The 16,341-nt window shown below is 37.9% G+C and overlaps 2 protein-coding genes across 3 annotated transcripts; both read left to right on the forward strand.

Annotated features, from left to right (window-relative positions):
- The first annotated feature begins 575 nt into the window (after window positions 1-575).
- On the forward strand, window positions 576-12,526 carry LOC144005046 (protein FAM117A-like). 2 transcript variants are annotated; one of them, XM_077502914.1, is made up of 8 exons: window positions 576-1,316; window positions 2,332-2,486; window positions 6,053-6,205; window positions 6,293-6,409; window positions 7,739-7,870; window positions 10,978-11,161; window positions 11,230-11,383; window positions 12,153-12,526. In XM_077502914.1, exons 1-8 carry the CDS (start codon window positions 1,211-1,213, stop codon window positions 12,376-12,378), a joined length of 1,227 nt encoding a protein of 408 aa, XP_077359040.1. In that variant the 5' UTR covers window positions 576-1,210; the 3' UTR covers window positions 12,379-12,526. The 2 variants fall into 2 exon arrangements, with proteins under 2 accessions (XP_077359040.1, XP_077359041.1); XM_077502915.1 differs by having other exon boundaries at window positions 577-1,316; window positions 6,053-6,166.
- Window positions 12,527-14,393: 1,867 nt separating this feature from the next.
- On the forward strand, window positions 14,394-16,299 carry ndufa4b (NDUFA4 mitochondrial complex associated b). The gene is made up of 4 exons (XM_077503247.1): window positions 14,394-14,556; window positions 15,496-15,584; window positions 15,695-15,755; window positions 16,087-16,299. The coding sequence occupies exons 1-4, from the start codon at window positions 14,509-14,511 to the stop codon at window positions 16,141-16,143; spliced, it is 255 nt and encodes an 84-aa protein (XP_077359373.1). The 5' UTR covers window positions 14,394-14,508; the 3' UTR covers window positions 16,144-16,299.
- Window positions 16,300-16,341: the final 42 nt, after the last annotated feature.

Consider the following 16,341-nt stretch of genomic DNA (forward strand, 5'->3'; position numbering starts at 1 on the left):
TGGATCCTTGATGCTATCAGGGGGCGTCATTCGGGCCTCCGAGCGCTATCTGGAAAAAAAGTATATGAGGAATTGTGGGTTAAATGCTCTGGCCAGGTTGGATTAAATGAATGACTTAAAAATATCTACCCATTCATCCATTTTCTTGTCATTAGGATCATTGTTGAGCTGGAGTCAGCCATTTTGATGCAAGAGTATGAGTATGACTGATCGCCAGTCAACAGGATGATTTGGTTCATGGGTCTACATAACACTGATTTTTTTTTTATCACAGATCACATCATAGTTATGAATCCTATGTAAGTGTTTTACTTTTCAATATAGATTTTAGGAGGTTCCTGTATTCAATATTGAATGATGTCTGTTCATAAAAACATAACTGCACAATAACTTTTCCGAACATCATGTACCACTATAGGTCACTCAGTCATTAATGACACGTATTAAAAGTGTTGAAAGTGATCCTTTAACGTGTGGAGCGATGATGTTGTGTTTATTTTATATTACGTTCCAAATTTATTAAGTGAGCTGAAAGAAAGGGGGCGTTAACAACTGGATTCATCACGCGTTCCTCGATAGATTTGTGGTGAATCGTCCAATAGGAAAGCGGCTTCAAGTTCCCTCGACCAATCAGAAGTAAGAATCTTTACTAAGTCCCGCCTCTGACATAATTAAACCCACAACAGCGTGGCGGAGGTGTTTGGAGTCTGCGGACCGACCGAGCGGAGCGAACTGGACCCTGGGAGCCAGCTCGAACCCGCTCCGGCCCTCACAAAGATAGAAAGTTATTTTTAATTTAACAAGAAAACGCTATAGTCGGCACTGTGTTGACGTCTTTTTCTTTTTTTTTCTCTATAGTAGGTGTCCGCTTCCTTGTTCGCCAGCGAGCTTCAAAACATCTCCACATCCTCACAAAGAAACTTTTGCTTGCTAGGCAGCTAACTCCGCCAGAACACGACAAGAAAAGTGGCCCAAAACTCATGACGGGCCAGAAATAAACACTCGCCGTCGGAGGAAACTCTTCCCCCCCGCACGTGGAAATGTCTAACTCGGTGACTCGTGCTTGAATTCGCCTGCTTTATTCAGCGAACAGTCGCGGGGGTAGCAGCGGTAGTGCTTCCCAGAGAGCAACCTCTACCCCCCCCTCCCCAAACTCCATCACCTTCTTCCACCACCGTCGCTGGTCCATCCACCAACGACTGCTGCAGGCATGTCAGGCCGGAGTGGAGCTACTCTGGGCCCGCAGCCCCTCAAGGCGACCGTCCCCTACCAGCTGGCCAGCAAGCACCGAGCCAAAGGCAGGGATGGAAAGTCAGGTATGAGCCCCCCCACCTGTCACTTGTCATTCTGAGGCAGTAAGGCAGGCTAATATGCATAAGTAATGGCGTAAAAGTACAGATACTTTTTTAAAATAAAACAATATTGGTAAAGGTACTCACACTTGACACTTAAGTATTAGTACAGATATTTCTGTAAGAGGAAAAATACTGTTGACATTGAAGTACTGATTAAAGTACTTGATTTCAATGACAGAAACTTAATATGAAAAAGAAAACATCATGCAAACAAAAGGCAGCTGAACCAATTGTCTCCGGATCTGGGCCTTTGTATTGTGTAGCATTTAAATGTAAATTATGATTGGCAAGTACCGAAAGTACCAAATGTTGACCGATAAATTAATATATTATTAGGTAGGCCTACTACTAATATAGTTAATAGGCTGTGTTCATCAGTTATGGGGAAAATGGAAACTGCAAAACTAATCCATGTTCTTGCCTATGTTTTATTATCATTATTTTTTTTAAATAAAAATATCTATGAAATCCAGTTAAGAATAATAAAGCATCTGTTCAGGATATGAACAAATTGCAAAATGGCTATAATAATATTCAGAGCTTAAAGTTAAAATATGATGTTATTCATATGATATTAAGAAAAACAACAATAAAATTGTTTTGAGTTACAGAATGTGTCATGGCAATCCCTGGAGAGATGTAATGATAATGGCAATATCGTGATTATTAATAAAATTGCTACAATATCAGTGCTTTGTTGTTAATCTTGTCTACTTTTTTAACTTGGTTTAGAGTTTTCTTTTTTCCAGACAATAATAATTTTAAACTGCAAAAAAGAATTTGTTATTTTTTTCCCTAAAAGATGTTTTCTTTTCCCAGTTTTTTTCTTTTATTGAGAGAGAAAAAATAATAATTTTTGTCTAGAAAAGAAGAAACTCCAAACTTTGTCACAATATAGTTGTGGTCATGTCACGATATTAATTAAAAGCAGCAAATCTGTTTGGAAAAAAAGGCAAGGTTGTATTCCATTTGACAGCTGGAAAGGCCAAAGCGTTGCCGCCGCCGCCGCAGCAGCTGAGCCCCGGCATGAGGCGGACGTTATCTCTGGACGCCATCATCGGCCCGTACCTGCAGGGCCACTGGCCCAAAGAACCAGACGGCAACTTGTGTCGGAAGGACAAATCCACTCAGGTCAGATGATTGTTTTGGTTCCACTGTACTTTTTCTCTTTTTAGTGACATTTTTCTCTGCTCTGATTTTCCTTCTGTAAATTACAACCGGAGAAGACGGGGTTTGTGATCATTTTATATATTTTTTTCTTGTTGCCCACATAAGTTGTGAGAACCACAGCCTTGAACAAGACTCTGCTGCACCCATCCTCTCTGCCTGCTAGCTTCCTTTTTGTGTGTGTGTGCGTGTGTGTAGGCTGCGATATGACTCGTCTTGGCAACCAAATTTTTCTAATGTCAACGTAAGGAAATAATGCAATTGGGTCCAGGTACAAACAGCACGCTAAACTGTCTAGAATAGGAGTGTGACGATATTTCTATCGTGGTAATTCGTGATACTTTGTCTCCCGATAGATTATCGATATGTACGCCAAGTATCGACATTTGTAGTTAATACAGCCGCTATAATAGGGGTGGGAACCTCTGGGTACCTCAGGATACGATACGATATGCGATACAAGGCTCACAATAACGATTATCTTATGATACCGCGGTTATTGATATATTGTTCAGGTAATAAATCGAGGATAATCTACGATAAAACTACTCAAGACGTAACTGATGTTTTTTCAATGAGAAAGTAGTTTCTTTTTGTGCCATTATTGAAACACAATAATAAAACTGGTGTCTTCATCACAGTGAGTACTTTAGTGTATTTTTTTAAAAAACAAATACAAATGTCTTCTTAACATTGCAAAAGTAAATAAATAAATTAAATATTAATTCCATTTAATTCAGTATTAATATTCCTCAGAAATTGTGCGCTTCACAAAGTCGAAACATAAAATATGTTTTAAAATGTTAAAATTGAAGATATAATATGATTTTTCATAAACGTATGCAAAACTGAGTCACTTGCTGGACAGATAAATGTCTTACACAAGTAAACGTAAGATCATGAGTCTTCTTCGCCTGTAAACTTCCGTACATTTTCCCGCCCCTCTTGTGAGGCGCTCCCCCTAGAGGCCCGCCAAATAATTGCTCAATAAGTATTGAACAATGGAGCTGTCATAGTGGCTGTATATTAATTACAAATATCGCAATATTTGCGTAGGCGTATCTATAATCTATTGGGAGACGAAGTATCACGATTTATCGCGATGTCGATATATCGTCACACTCTCTATTGTTTATGACTTATTGAGCAATTACTTGAAGGGCCATTAGGGGGAGCACCTAATAAGAGTGGCAGGGAAATGTACGGAAGTCTTCAGGCGAAGAAGACTCATCAGCTTATTTTTGCTTGTGTAAGACGTTCATCTGTCCAGCAAGTGGCTCAGTTTTGCGTATGTCTATATATTTTCTTTTCTTTTTTTTATTGAACATATAAGCAAGTAGCAGGAAAAAAATAAAAGAAAGAAGAAACTTATACAATCATTAGTTTACATGTTCAAAGGGAGAAGGAAGAAGTTGAAAACTTTTCTAGTCCTACCCCTTATTCTTTGTATCTTTTGACTTATTTCATTATTAATACAATATATATTCAATTTTAAAGTTTTAAAACATATTTTATGTTTTGACATTTTGAAGCACATCATTTCTGAGGAATGTTGATTTAATATTGAAGTAATTTTATTGATTTACTTTTGCAATGTTGCACAAAAAAATTGTCAGTTTATAAAATGAAACAATTGACTGTGTAACTGTCACTGACATGTTGCATGACAATAGTGTTTTAACAAAGACACAAATTTGATCACAAAAAGTTGTCTGTTAAGAAGACATTTTTTTATTTTTATTTTTTTAATACACTAAAGTACCGTACTCACTGTGAAGAAGACACCAGTTTTAATGTGTTTCAGTGATGGCATAAAAAGAAACGATTTTCTCATTGGGGGAAAAAGGAAAAAATAAAACAGTTTGTCTTGATTATAGTTTTATCGTGGACTTACTTCACATATTGTATTGTATCGTATCGTGAGGTTCCCACCCCTAGTTTCAAAACAAGAAAAGCTAACTTGTTTATAATGAAACTGAAAATGAGGTAAACCGACTCACCCTTTGAAGACATCTTGACAAACTTGTAATCGAGTGGCAGCAGGAAGATCACCGTGGTCATTTTCTACGTAGCATATCTTTGTGTAGTATTAGTGCTTGCTCGCTAAAATTATCTTCTAATAAAAATAGATCAAATGGAGATATTCACGTTGTATTGCTCTGCAGCCACACCCTTTCTGATGCTGCAGTAAATTCCATTTCTGGTTCAGTGGCTATCATGACATCTTTGTCATCACTTGTGTTTTCTGCGGCGCAATAACAAAAACACAAAGGGCAGAAAAAAAGCTGAACGTACTCCACCTTCCGAACTAGATTTTTCCTAGAAAATGTTGTTAGGACTCCATGTGTCATCAGATAAGCGATAAAATCTGATACAGTAGTGCGTTAACGTTAAAGTTTAATACTGCAACTGACGTAATGACCAACAGATCCCTGTAGATGGCAGGGTTTCATCACTTTGCATTTGAGTTTAGCGGCGCTTTTGAGTAGATTAGGCGATGATGAATCTCTGCTTATGTTCATTTTGAGGGAGCTAAGAATGTGCAGTTAAGTGTCGCGGGAGGCAAGATCGAATACTATGTTAAAATAATAATAATAATAATAATAATAATAAAAAAGGTCAGTGATATTCAACTCGAGCTAAGACGGTGAGTCAGCATCGCTCACGGCACTTTCCTTAGTTGTATATCTGTAAATAGATGAATATTTTGCCATCAAAAGCCCTTTCTTCCTCTTGTTGTTATTGTTTCATAGTTTAAGGTGTCATAACAGTGCAAAATCTTTTCTTTTTTTTTTTTTTCCTCATTTATCTTTTGCGTCATTTATTTTTCTTTTTGTTTTTATTGATTCATTTTTCCTTTCAGACACATAATTATCAGTTTTGTTGGATGTGTTAGCAACTAATTTTTTTTATATTTTTATTTTTTTAAGATTTTGTTACTTCATTTGAGGGGTGATATTGACTTGCATGGCAAGAACTTTTTGCTTCTCCTCACCTTTACATTTATATTATCCATAAAAACATTCGTTGTCTGTCATCATATATTTAATTACATATTTTATAAATTCTTGTTAGTTAATGTAATAAGGTATTTTAGATAATTATTTTATTTTATTTTTAATTATTATTATTATTATTTTTTATGTAAATGTTGTTATCTTGATGCTACTAGTCTGTGCCATGTATGCACCAATTATTGAGACAAATTCCTAGTAAGGTGAAATTTAATCTCTTACATGGCAATAAAAAAGGAAAACAAACTACAGCTCATGTCTCAAAACTTGCTATTTGGGGCCCAACCAATATGGATTTTATTTTAACTCATTTACTGCCAGTCCAATAATAACGGAACTTTGACGTCTTTAGCCGTCAATGGCAGTGAATGAGTTAATTTTTGTTAGGCTAACGCGATTCCGATATTTGTCAGAATCAAATTCCAATAACCAATTATCCGGCCAATGAATGAATTAAAAAGAAGAATGTGTAGCTAATGAAGTGACCTAATTGCCACTCTCTTTCCTTGTTTGCAGACTCCCAACTGGTCCGAAAAAACGGCGAGCAGGAGCGACGACAACGGTGACGAAAGCGGCGTCGTCAACCACAAGCGCTCGGCCTCCTGGGGCAGCGTCGAGCATCTCCAGGAAGTGAGCAACTCATTGTTTTTGTCTCACTCAAATGAAATGGTAATACTGTACTTGTGACAGAGTTTGTTTGTTTTTTTTTTTTCCCGGCTAATTGACAGACTGAAGGTAACCTCTTTTCCGTTGCAGGTCACCAAACTAAAACAACAGCTGCAGCAGCGCGGCAAACCCGCCGTCCCGGGGGGGCACGAGCGAGACCGCCAGCGGGGCGTCGCTCTCGGGAGCTGTAACCTGGGAACCGCTCAGGTGCTTCTTCACCACGTCGTCAACATGCACATATACCGAACACCTCATTGTCAGAGAGCTTACACTGTACAGTTTTGTTTTTTTTAATCAGTCTACAACATTAATAGCTAAAATGAGTGCGTTAATATCTTAGAATTATAGCTAACAAAATCTCAAAAGTTGAACTAATCTGATGATTGATATGACAGATGTCATGTCAAACTAGCTGCCACAATGTGCCGGAAACTTCAAAATAAAAGTAGGACAAGTAATTCTGTACATGGATGTCAATGCTTTATGTAGCTGTTACTTTGAAGTTGGCCCTCAGACGCAATCGTCGTGACGGATGACTTTGAATTGAAGCTGGCCTGAGTCCTAGTTGTCAAAATTAATCGATTATCAAAAGGCTGTAACAAATGATTATTTGTTTGAATTTCCATCTTTTTTTTTTCTTCTTTTTTTTTTATTTATTTATTTTTTATTTTTTATTTTAAATCGACAGTACACAAACACATTGTTATTCAGTTACTGAGTTACTGGTTTGGTTTGAAATGTGAGGAAAATAGGGAAAAAATGTTGATTTTACTGTGGAGTAGCTGAAATTCTAAGAATTTGGACAATTTAAAATAAAAAAAGAGATTTAAACTATTACTAACTGTAATACACTTGAATGCAAAATAAAAATGTATTTAATTAATCAATGCAGTAATTGATTCTTAAAAAATAAAAATTTGATGGTGACAGACTTGAACTGGAGCGCAATATTCCATTTTCAGTCCTCATGTGCACCGGCGCACCACCCCTGCGCACCACTGCTGATAGCCATACTTGGAGATTGGACCCTTTTGCGGTTTTGTTAGTGTGTCCAACTGCTGCGTTCAGTATGGCGAACTCACACAGTGGTGAGAATCGAGCGGAACAAAGTACAAAAAGTGTTGAATGAAAAATCCATGTATTCATAAAAAGTCCGGCCATCTTTGCCTCACTTGGGCACATCACAGGAAATGAAAACGAAAAAAACTGAAGCAACAGGAAGGCCACAACATCACACTGCTTCTGCATTTCAGCACAGCTGTCGCATGTTTTATTTTTTATTTTTTCTTCTTTCATTTTCAAACTCTGCTCAGCTCAGAGAGCCGCTGTTGCAGTCATGCTGGTTTTGAACTTTTTTTTTTGTTTATTTTTTTTGCTGCTGCTTCATGAAATTCCTGCGATATCTCGGAACATGTTGCAGTAGTGCTCGAGAATTTGCTTTCCAAGCGCTCCCCCTTTTGCATGTAAGGCACATCCAGGACGGCCTTAAATGCTGTCTGTCCAAATCTGACTTGTGTTGTGTTGTGTTGTCTTCAGACTCAGCCCATTCCCATCCCGCTGGCTCCCCTGTCCAGGCTGGTGCCCCGGCTGCGCTGCAGCGTCGAGGGCCTCAACCAAGAGCTGGAAGGCATGTTCGTCTGTCAGCCGGGAGGACATCGTCAGCAGCAGGTAATGCAAAAATTGCACTTTTTTTTTTTCCCACACACCTTTATATGAACATCATTCTTATTTTTCAGTTGCATGAACAGTAACAAATTGTGACTTCAGCCATCTAGTGGACAGAGTATGTAACGGTTCTGCCTGTCATGTCGCTGCTGTAGATTAGGGATGGGTGATATGGCTTAAAAATTATATCACGATATTTCAAAGAAATTTGCGGTGACGTTATTTTTGACGATATTGGTAATAATTACTGAACAATAGATTTGCGATTAACATTTCAGAATAATAGCACTTTTATTGCAGCAACAATATTTTAGCCACCTTTTTTTCTTCCAGAATTGAAATGTAAACAAAGTGCAAATATGCCAACTGTGATGGAATAAAATGGAAATAAAAACAGGCCATAGTGTTTACCCTGCGAATTATAACATAACTGTTTAAAGGACATTTACCTAGAAAATACAATGAAAGCACATACTTTCAGAAGTCAGTGGCAAATTGCATGAGTCAAAAAAGTCCACTATTTTCTCTTGTGTAGTTGAGCCTCATGTTGTTAGCGGGGAATCACCAATGATATGGGAGCAGCCAGTTTGTGGCGTTATGCTTTGTAAATCACAGGCAAATTGTATTGGTAAACAAATGTTTTCCGTCTGTGATTGTTTCGGCAGTGGTTATTTTAGCCGCAACTTTCTCAAGCGTTAATTTGCCGTGAATGCCGCGTTTCCTTGTAGACATTACTAGCGGGTATGAATAAGACAAATGTGCACTTTTAGGGCGCTGCGCGATAGAAACGTGCACACCTTCTCGTCAAGAGCATATTAGCTTAGCGGTCGATTAGCATCACAAACTCACGTGAATTAGAAGGTGAATTACCAGTCACGGTATAATAAACACTGCGGATTTTTGATCTTGGCCAAACGATACGCGACCGCTTCAGTATTAACCAACCACAGGCCGTTTTTTGTTTGTTTGTTTTTTTAACCCCCCCCCATAAGGAGTGCGTCGAATCAAGAGTGCTCCAGTAATTAACTAATTCACTCCCAGCCATTTCCACAGAAGCAATTCCGTTCTCTCCCGACTGTTTTACTGAATTTTGACTGATTTTGCAAGGCCCACAGAATATTGTGTTCAATTGCTATAAAAGCATGGAACCTATCAAAAGAAAGATTAAAGTCTCTTCTTTCATCAGGAAAAAACAAGTATGTTTCTATCTGTTTCCGTTTTGCAGCAATTAGCATTAGAAGAGAGTTAGGTTTAATCAGTTTTCACAAATCTATTTCAAATTCAAAGTAATTTAGCTTTTTTTCTAGATGGCCCTGGTTGATCTCCTTTGCTCTGCTGCCACCTGCTAGCCATTTGTGTAATAACTACCATTTCTGCAACCGTTCTTTGCAGTTGAGAGGCTGCATCAAAGCCTTCTGTATGCTCTAGCATAAAAAAAAACCCCAAAAAAACCCAACAACGTATAAATACGTCTTTGGGACACTTAAAACATTTAAAAAAAACGTATTTATACGTTATTGGGAGCAAATGAGTTAATGAACAAAACAGCCTCCACTCAAAGAAGCTTACTCCCACTTTGTCGAAGACACGACAGAACTGAGCTCTTGCGGCCTCACACGCTCCTACATTGTTTTTTTGTGCAGCAGCGAATGACGCGTGTACGTCCAAGTTGATGCGAAGACGTATAATGTTACGCATTGCGTCATCACGCCAATTTCGCGATATGTCAAATTTTTATCACCTAAAAAAATACACGGTCGATATTTTTTGGAACATCCCTACTGTAGATAGATAAACAAACCTGCATTGTTTTCTAGTAAATGGGTAATATTTTCTCAGAGTAAATAACTAGTTTTTTTGTTGTTGTTTTTAAAACTGAGTAACTGGTGAATAACTCCTGAATTGGTGATTAATTTTAGTTTTTTTTTTGTTTTTTTTTTGGAATAAATGATTATTAAAACAGGAATGTGAGAATTTAGTTTTTGCCAAACAAACATTTTAAAACCAATAAAATTGTAAAATATAGAGCTGTCAAAATTAATTGACAACTAATTGATTATCAAAGTAATTATTTTAACAGTTGAGTAATCGTTTAGAGCTGTTTATTAATTTTAAAATTATCCAAATCCTCTGCTCTCAGTAGTAATTACGGCCCGATCATCTACTATTTTCTAAATAATATTTTAAAAAAAATAATAAGAAGAAATGAATAAATATTGATGATGATGATGATAATAATAATGTTGCTTATTATTCTTATTATTCTTATTATATTAATTAATATATTTATTTATTTTATTTTTATTATTTATTTCTGTCATGGTTTGAATTTTTGAGGGCCTAAACAAAACTATGCACACACTTCAGGCTTACCGAATTTTGTAAAATAAACTAAAAAATTTTTAGTCCTTCATGAAAGCAAAATGATTTTTTTTTTTAAATTACTAAATGGTAGTAAATAAACAAAAATGATTGGTTAATAAACAAAATAACTTTGTAATAAACTTCCAATGCAAAATGAAATGTTATCCTCCTAATCAATGGACAGTAGTGACAGCCTTAAGTCAAATTGAGAGTCGGACACAAGAAATAGTCTTCAATTAACTTTTCTGTTTTCAGATTCATGAAACAGCACAGTCGACTCGCCAGGCAGAGATGACATAAATGGAGTTCTTGTAGGCTGAAATGCCACTTTTTTTTATTTATTTTTTTATTTTTTTTTTTATTTTTTTTTTTTTAGGCAGACACAGCTGACATGGTCATGAGTTTATTATTACTATTATTATTATTGTTGTTGTTATTATTATCATTATTATTGTGTGTTTTTTTCTCTTCTGTAATATGACCTGCTGACTACATTTGATAGAGTCAAATCTTAATGGTTACGTCTGATTGGTAAAACAGTCACATGACGATACACGAGGCAGAAGTCTCTCTGACGGTCCAAAACAAATAGCACGCAATAATAGATACAAATAAAAAGTAGTGAGTGGGATGTAGCTTAATGTCACTGGGTAAATATAGTGTTTATTAACGAAAATACTCAAATAAAATAGTGTGAATAAAAACGTCTGACGTGATCTAATTCCTAATGTTTCCTGTGTTTGCAGCTTCTGGAGGTCCCAGACGGCCACCGTGCTCCCGCCCCGCCGCTGAGCAGCAGCAGTGGATCTCAAAGCGACCCGGCTTCCGTGACGCCCCCCTCGCCGTCTTCCGCTTCGTCCTCACCGGGCTCCTCCCCCGCCTCCGCCTCCCCGCCCATATCGGAAGACGCTCCTCTGCACGCGTATAAAGGTGTCGCTCGAGTCCCCAAACTCGTTTACGCTTTCCCATGATGACATCCTCGTTTTATTCACCGGCAGGATCGGATCTCCTGTCTCCGGTGTCATCCCTGAGCGAGGTTGAGCCCTCGCTGGCTCTGCTGATCTCCACCTCGCCCGGACGTAACAAGAGCTGCTGCTTTCAGAGAGAACCTCCAGAGGGCTGCGAGAAAGTCCGAGTCTGGGAGGAGACCGGGTGCGTCCTTTGCGTTTATGACATCCGTCTCTGTGTGCCATAGGCCCAGCAAATATGATTAACTCATTCCCTCCCAGCCATTTTGACTGAAGCAACCCCCTTCGCCACTGGCTATTATCCTGGATTTTGACTGATTTTGTAAGGCCCACAGAATATTGTTCTAGTGCTACAAAAACATGGAACCTACCAAAAGAAAGATTAGTCTCTTCATCAGGAACAAAAAAAGAAGAAGTATATTTCTATCTGTTTCCATTTTGCAGCAATTATCATTAGAATATAGCTAAGTTTCATCATTATGCACAAATCTGCTTAGAACTGTGGGGAAATCAGCTTGTTTTAAGATTGCTCTGGTTGATCACTTAAACTCTACTGCCAACTACTGGCCGTTTTTTGTAATAATTACCATTGCTTCAGTCGTTTTCTGCAGTAGAGGCTGCATCAAAGTATGCACTAGCATTTATAAAAAACAAAAAAACAAAACGTATATTAATACGCCTTTGGGACACTTAAAACATTTAAAATAGAACGTATTTATACGTTTTTGGGAGCAAATAAGTTAAGTACAGTTTTTGTCATTTCAAAACGATTTTCACGCATGAGATAAAGCTCTTATCCTACATTTGCGATGAGTTCATTGCATGTCAGGGTTCGTTCAGCATTTCCTAAACGTTCGTCTTAATGGTTTCCTAAACAGTCTTAATAGTCTTTGTTGTCGCAAAACATTTTGAACCTCTTCAAAACAATTATTTTTTTTTCCTCTTCCTTACAGCACTTCAAACCAGCAAAAGCCATTGCCTGTCTCCTCCTGCCCAGACCCCAACAAGGTCAATTTTACCCCCCATGGGGTCTCCGCTTTCTGCCCCGTCAGCCTCCTGAACCCGCTGCTACCCTCCATGGACCTGCTCTTCTGCAGCTTGACCGTCACAAGCCAGGGGGCGACGCGCACCCCCTTCGATCCTCCCGCCGAAGGCGCCGTGCTGGCTGATAACATTTAATCGAAACTCACATTTTTTTTTCTTTTTTTCCTGTTGCTTTGTTTTAGGAAAGCTTCGTTTTCAGTTTCGGTGTGAAATGTTTATTAGAAGAAAAAAAAAAATTGTTCAAAGTAACCAATCCAAAGAGGAGTTTTTTTTTTTTTTTTTTTTTTTTTTTTTTTTTAAATAGTGTGTGTGTGTGTGTGTGTGTGTGTGTGTGTGTGAGATCCAAAGATGTACTTTTGGCCAAACACGAGTGTGGGAGGTGGGATGTGCTTGTGAAGTGAACTTGTTGAAGACATGTTGCTGCTTGACTGACACACACACGCCTTTTAGTTTTTTTTTTGTTTTTGTTTTTTTTTTCTTGATTGACCTCGCGCCGTTGGTGTATGAAGCACGACAAATCAGTTGGATTCTTTTCATTCACACTTTGATGATTGCTAGCTTCAGAGAACACATTCTTGCTTTAAACAGTTTGTATATTCGGGAGTGAGGAGAGGAAACGTGTTCACATGTTGGGTTAAAAAAAAAAAAAAGTTTGTCTTAATGGTGTTTATAAACGTAGTTGACTACCTAACCAGTTTTAGTGGCGTAGATGTCATTTCCCTCTTTTCAAGTTTGTGTAGTTTTATTTTCTGGTTGACACATTTGCACAATCGCAACTGCTACTTTTTGCAAATTATTTTTTTACATTCACTTTTGTACTTTTGTAAACTAGCTTCATTTTTTTTTGAAAAAAAATCTGCAAAATAAGCTAAAAAAAAATGTTTTAGTTATATCTGTATCATCAAGACAAGTTGTGAAATAGATTTTTTTTCTCATTATTTTTATTTGCACTTCCAGGAAAGGGTTTTCATGTGTTAGTCTGATATTGTTTATGTGCATGTGATTGTGGATGATGGAACATTAGTCAGACTGTTTCTAGTTTTCATGTCCAGGTGAATTGTTTATCGGCTGAAATGATTTTTTTTTTTTTTTTACCCCACCCCCCCGAACTAGGGCTGACTTTCAACAAGGTGAGTGTGTGTGTGTGTATGATGGGGGGGAGGGGGTTGTGTTATCTCAGGTACTGTGTCCTGTCCACATGAATGACACCATTGATGATGCGTGCGGCCTTATATTAAAAGTGAAAACGTTCAACACTGCTTCTGTGCTAGTGCTGCTGTTTATATAATTATTTTCCCACGTCTGTGCGTTTCTGTTGTGGTTCAGAGAAACCAAGGTTGAACTTTGTGGCTTACCTGAGACCCTGAGCAACTGTGATGTCATTTTTTTGGACAACAGGAAGTGACAAAATAGCTTCCCCCTGAGATGGATATAAAAAAAATAAAGGGAAGATTTTGCTGTAACTCATATTTCACAAACACAATATTAATCTAAATTCTGTTTACACAGGTAGGGGCACATACAACATATTGTAAAGAAAACGTTTTGTTTGGTTTCCCCTTTTAAGTGAAATATTTTGGGGACGCTCATTGCTGTGCCTGAATGCCTTAAAATGGGCAGACTTGAGGCCAATGGCACGTAATACGTCACTTTCAGTTAAACATTCAAATGTCTTCCCTTGTGGCTATGAGCAACATGGGGATGATGACAAAGCACTGGAGGCCTAGTAAAATGCTTTGATTTTGTAGGAACAGGAAATGAGACTGCTATCTGTTATTAAAACGTTAACTATTTAGATTTTGTCTTAACCGCCACACAATTGATTTAACCGTTTCTGCCCTAATTTGTGACCAAAAAAAATTCTGTACGTCTTCCAACACAGGTTGAAGATATGTTAGACGCAGGTTGCACGTTGACCATATGTGGTCATTAGGGAAGGACGTCACAATTGTTTTCTTTTTGTTCTTTATTTTCTTTAAAGGCCCCCCCCCCCCCCCCCCCCCGCCCTAAAATAAAACTGATTACACTAAAATATTTTTGAGCAAAAAAATAAAAATAAAAAATCAGTTGCGGTCACATGTATGCCATCGCCAGCTGTTGCCCTCGACGCGTGCTGATTGGGTGAGCTGTAAGGAGGCGTGGTGTCTACTTCAAGGGTCCTTCCGGCTTGTGGGAAACGGTAATTTTGCTCCCCCGCAGTGAAACCTGCCTTCATTACAAGACAGTGTAGCATTTTCTAAATCCACGCAGCCGGCCAGTGTCATCATGTCGATGCTTGGGACCATCGCTAAGCAGCTCAAGAAACATCCAGCTGTGCGTATGTTCCTCGACGTTATAAATTATAATATATACATGTAGAAAAAATGACCCGATGACATTGAAATGTGGCGCAGCTGAAGGACGAGCGCCCACAGTGCCGCCCTTGCTCAAAGCCACTTTTAAATGTGATGGTATTTAAGAAGAAAACAATTTACAATCGGGTTTTAGATTACTATATTTGATCAATAATGGCAGGCGATTGATCATATCATATATGATTATATGGGTTTCAAATAGCCTCGTGACAGGAGGAAATAAAAGATTCTGAGACGTATTTCACAGTTTATTTGCTTACATCTCTACACACCGTGAGGCTTTTTTGTAGAAATAAAATGAGAAAATAAAACACGCTATTGCCGAGGCATACATGATAGCTCCACGGCCATTTATGTAAGCAGCCATCTGCACGCATGTACTATATACTGTGTTATGTTCTGCGATTCCAAAGATAAACATGACTCAAGGCCTGTACTTGTATATTATTTACATAAGGGCAAAACATATTGACAGCCGTTTTGCGAAATCTGACTTGTTACCATGAAACTGAGAAACATCGTGAGTCATTACATGAAATTTCTAACGTTAAACATGTAGCCTACACATAGTACACAAGCGTACACACGGTTTAATTATGTATCTTCTGCCATCTAGTGGTAAGAACGTGTAATTGTTCTGCCTACGACACTGACATCATAGATAGGTGAACTAAGGGTCAAGTGAGAAAAAGATTACTCATGACGCTAATATGCCACGGAAGTCAACCGTGGCATACGGATGGGAATTACTGCTGTACGTAAACCAACGTTGGTGTGAACATATAAACAATTCAAAAGTCCATTTACCAAGTAATTTTGTCTGTTTGATGACTGATCAACTAAAAACGTGGGGTCCCAAACTTAGCATTGCATTTAAATGTCTCTTTTCCCTTATCAGCTCATACCCCTGTTCATCTTCATTGGTGGTGGGGCAACCATGAGCGTGCTGTACCTTGGCAGAATCGCGCTGAAGAGTCCTGATGTCTGGTAAATCTTTAGGATGACCCCCCCCCCCCCACACACACACACACACACAAACATCTGTGTTAAAAATTATTACTTGATTTGAAAAAAATGATCCATTTTCTATTTGTTAGTTGGGATCGCAAGAACAACCCCGAGCCTTGGAACAAAATTGAGCCCAATCAGCAGTACAAGGTAAACATTTATAAATGAAGACCATAAAATCATTAGTTTTTCCTTATTTTGCTATTTATATATTTGTGTTTGAGTAAAATGAACATGTTGGTTTTATTCTATAATTTAACAACACACCTCCCAGATTCCCAATCCAAATATTGTCATTTAAAATACATCAGAAATGTATTTATTGTTCGTTTGTTCTATATATAGCTTCATTTTCTTCTTGCATCTTTTTCACGGAGCTCGACACAAACAACAGCCTTTTTTTATGACACAGAATAAAGCCATATCTTCGCTCTTATCTTGCCTCAAAGTTCATATCACCTACTTGTGTGTGTCTTTCTAGTTTTTCGCAGTAACCACGGACTACTCCAAATTGAAGAAGGACAGGCCTGATTTCTAAGCCCATCTGTGATACTGTAGAGGATTTGCACAATGCTGACTGAAAGTGAAAAATGCTGACTATAGTCAGTTAAATGTGAAAGAAGAGGGAAATACATAATTTGTTTATCAATGCCTGTATAAATAAAAACAGGCGAGCACCTGTTTGACTGAGTAATTGTGAGTTTATTTTGAACTTTACTGTGTTGTAAATTATTAA

Source organism: Festucalex cinctus, chromosome 17 (assembly GCF_051991245.1).
Source record: "Festucalex cinctus isolate MCC-2025b chromosome 17, RoL_Fcin_1.0, whole genome shotgun sequence".
Taxonomy (NCBI): domain Eukaryota; kingdom Metazoa; phylum Chordata; class Actinopteri; order Syngnathiformes; family Syngnathidae; genus Festucalex; species Festucalex cinctus.

Excerpts from the sequence above, each read along its gene's own strand:
- LOC144005046 (XM_077502914.1), top strand. The coding sequence starts at position 1,211 with ATGTCAGGCCGGAGTGGAGCTACTCTGGGCCCGCAGCCCCTCAAGGCG. Across the intron at positions 6,410-7,738 it reads GTAACCTGGGAACCGCTCAG|ACTCAGCCCATTCCCATCCC; the intron begins GTGCTTCTTCAC and ends TGTTGTCTTCAG. Across the intron at positions 7,871-10,977 it reads GAGGACATCGTCAGCAGCAG|CTTCTGGAGGTCCCAGACGG; the intron begins GTAATGCAAAAA and ends CTGTGTTTGCAG.
- ndufa4b (XM_077503247.1), top strand. The coding sequence starts at position 14,509 with ATGTCGATGCTTGGGACCATCGCTAAGCAGCTCAAGAAACATCCAGCT. Across the intron at positions 14,557-15,495 it reads AGCTCAAGAAACATCCAGCT|CTCATACCCCTGTTCATCTT; the intron begins GTGCGTATGTTC and ends TTCCCTTATCAG. Across the intron at positions 15,585-15,694 it reads CTGAAGAGTCCTGATGTCTG|TTGGGATCGCAAGAACAACC; the intron begins GTAAATCTTTAG and ends TCTATTTGTTAG.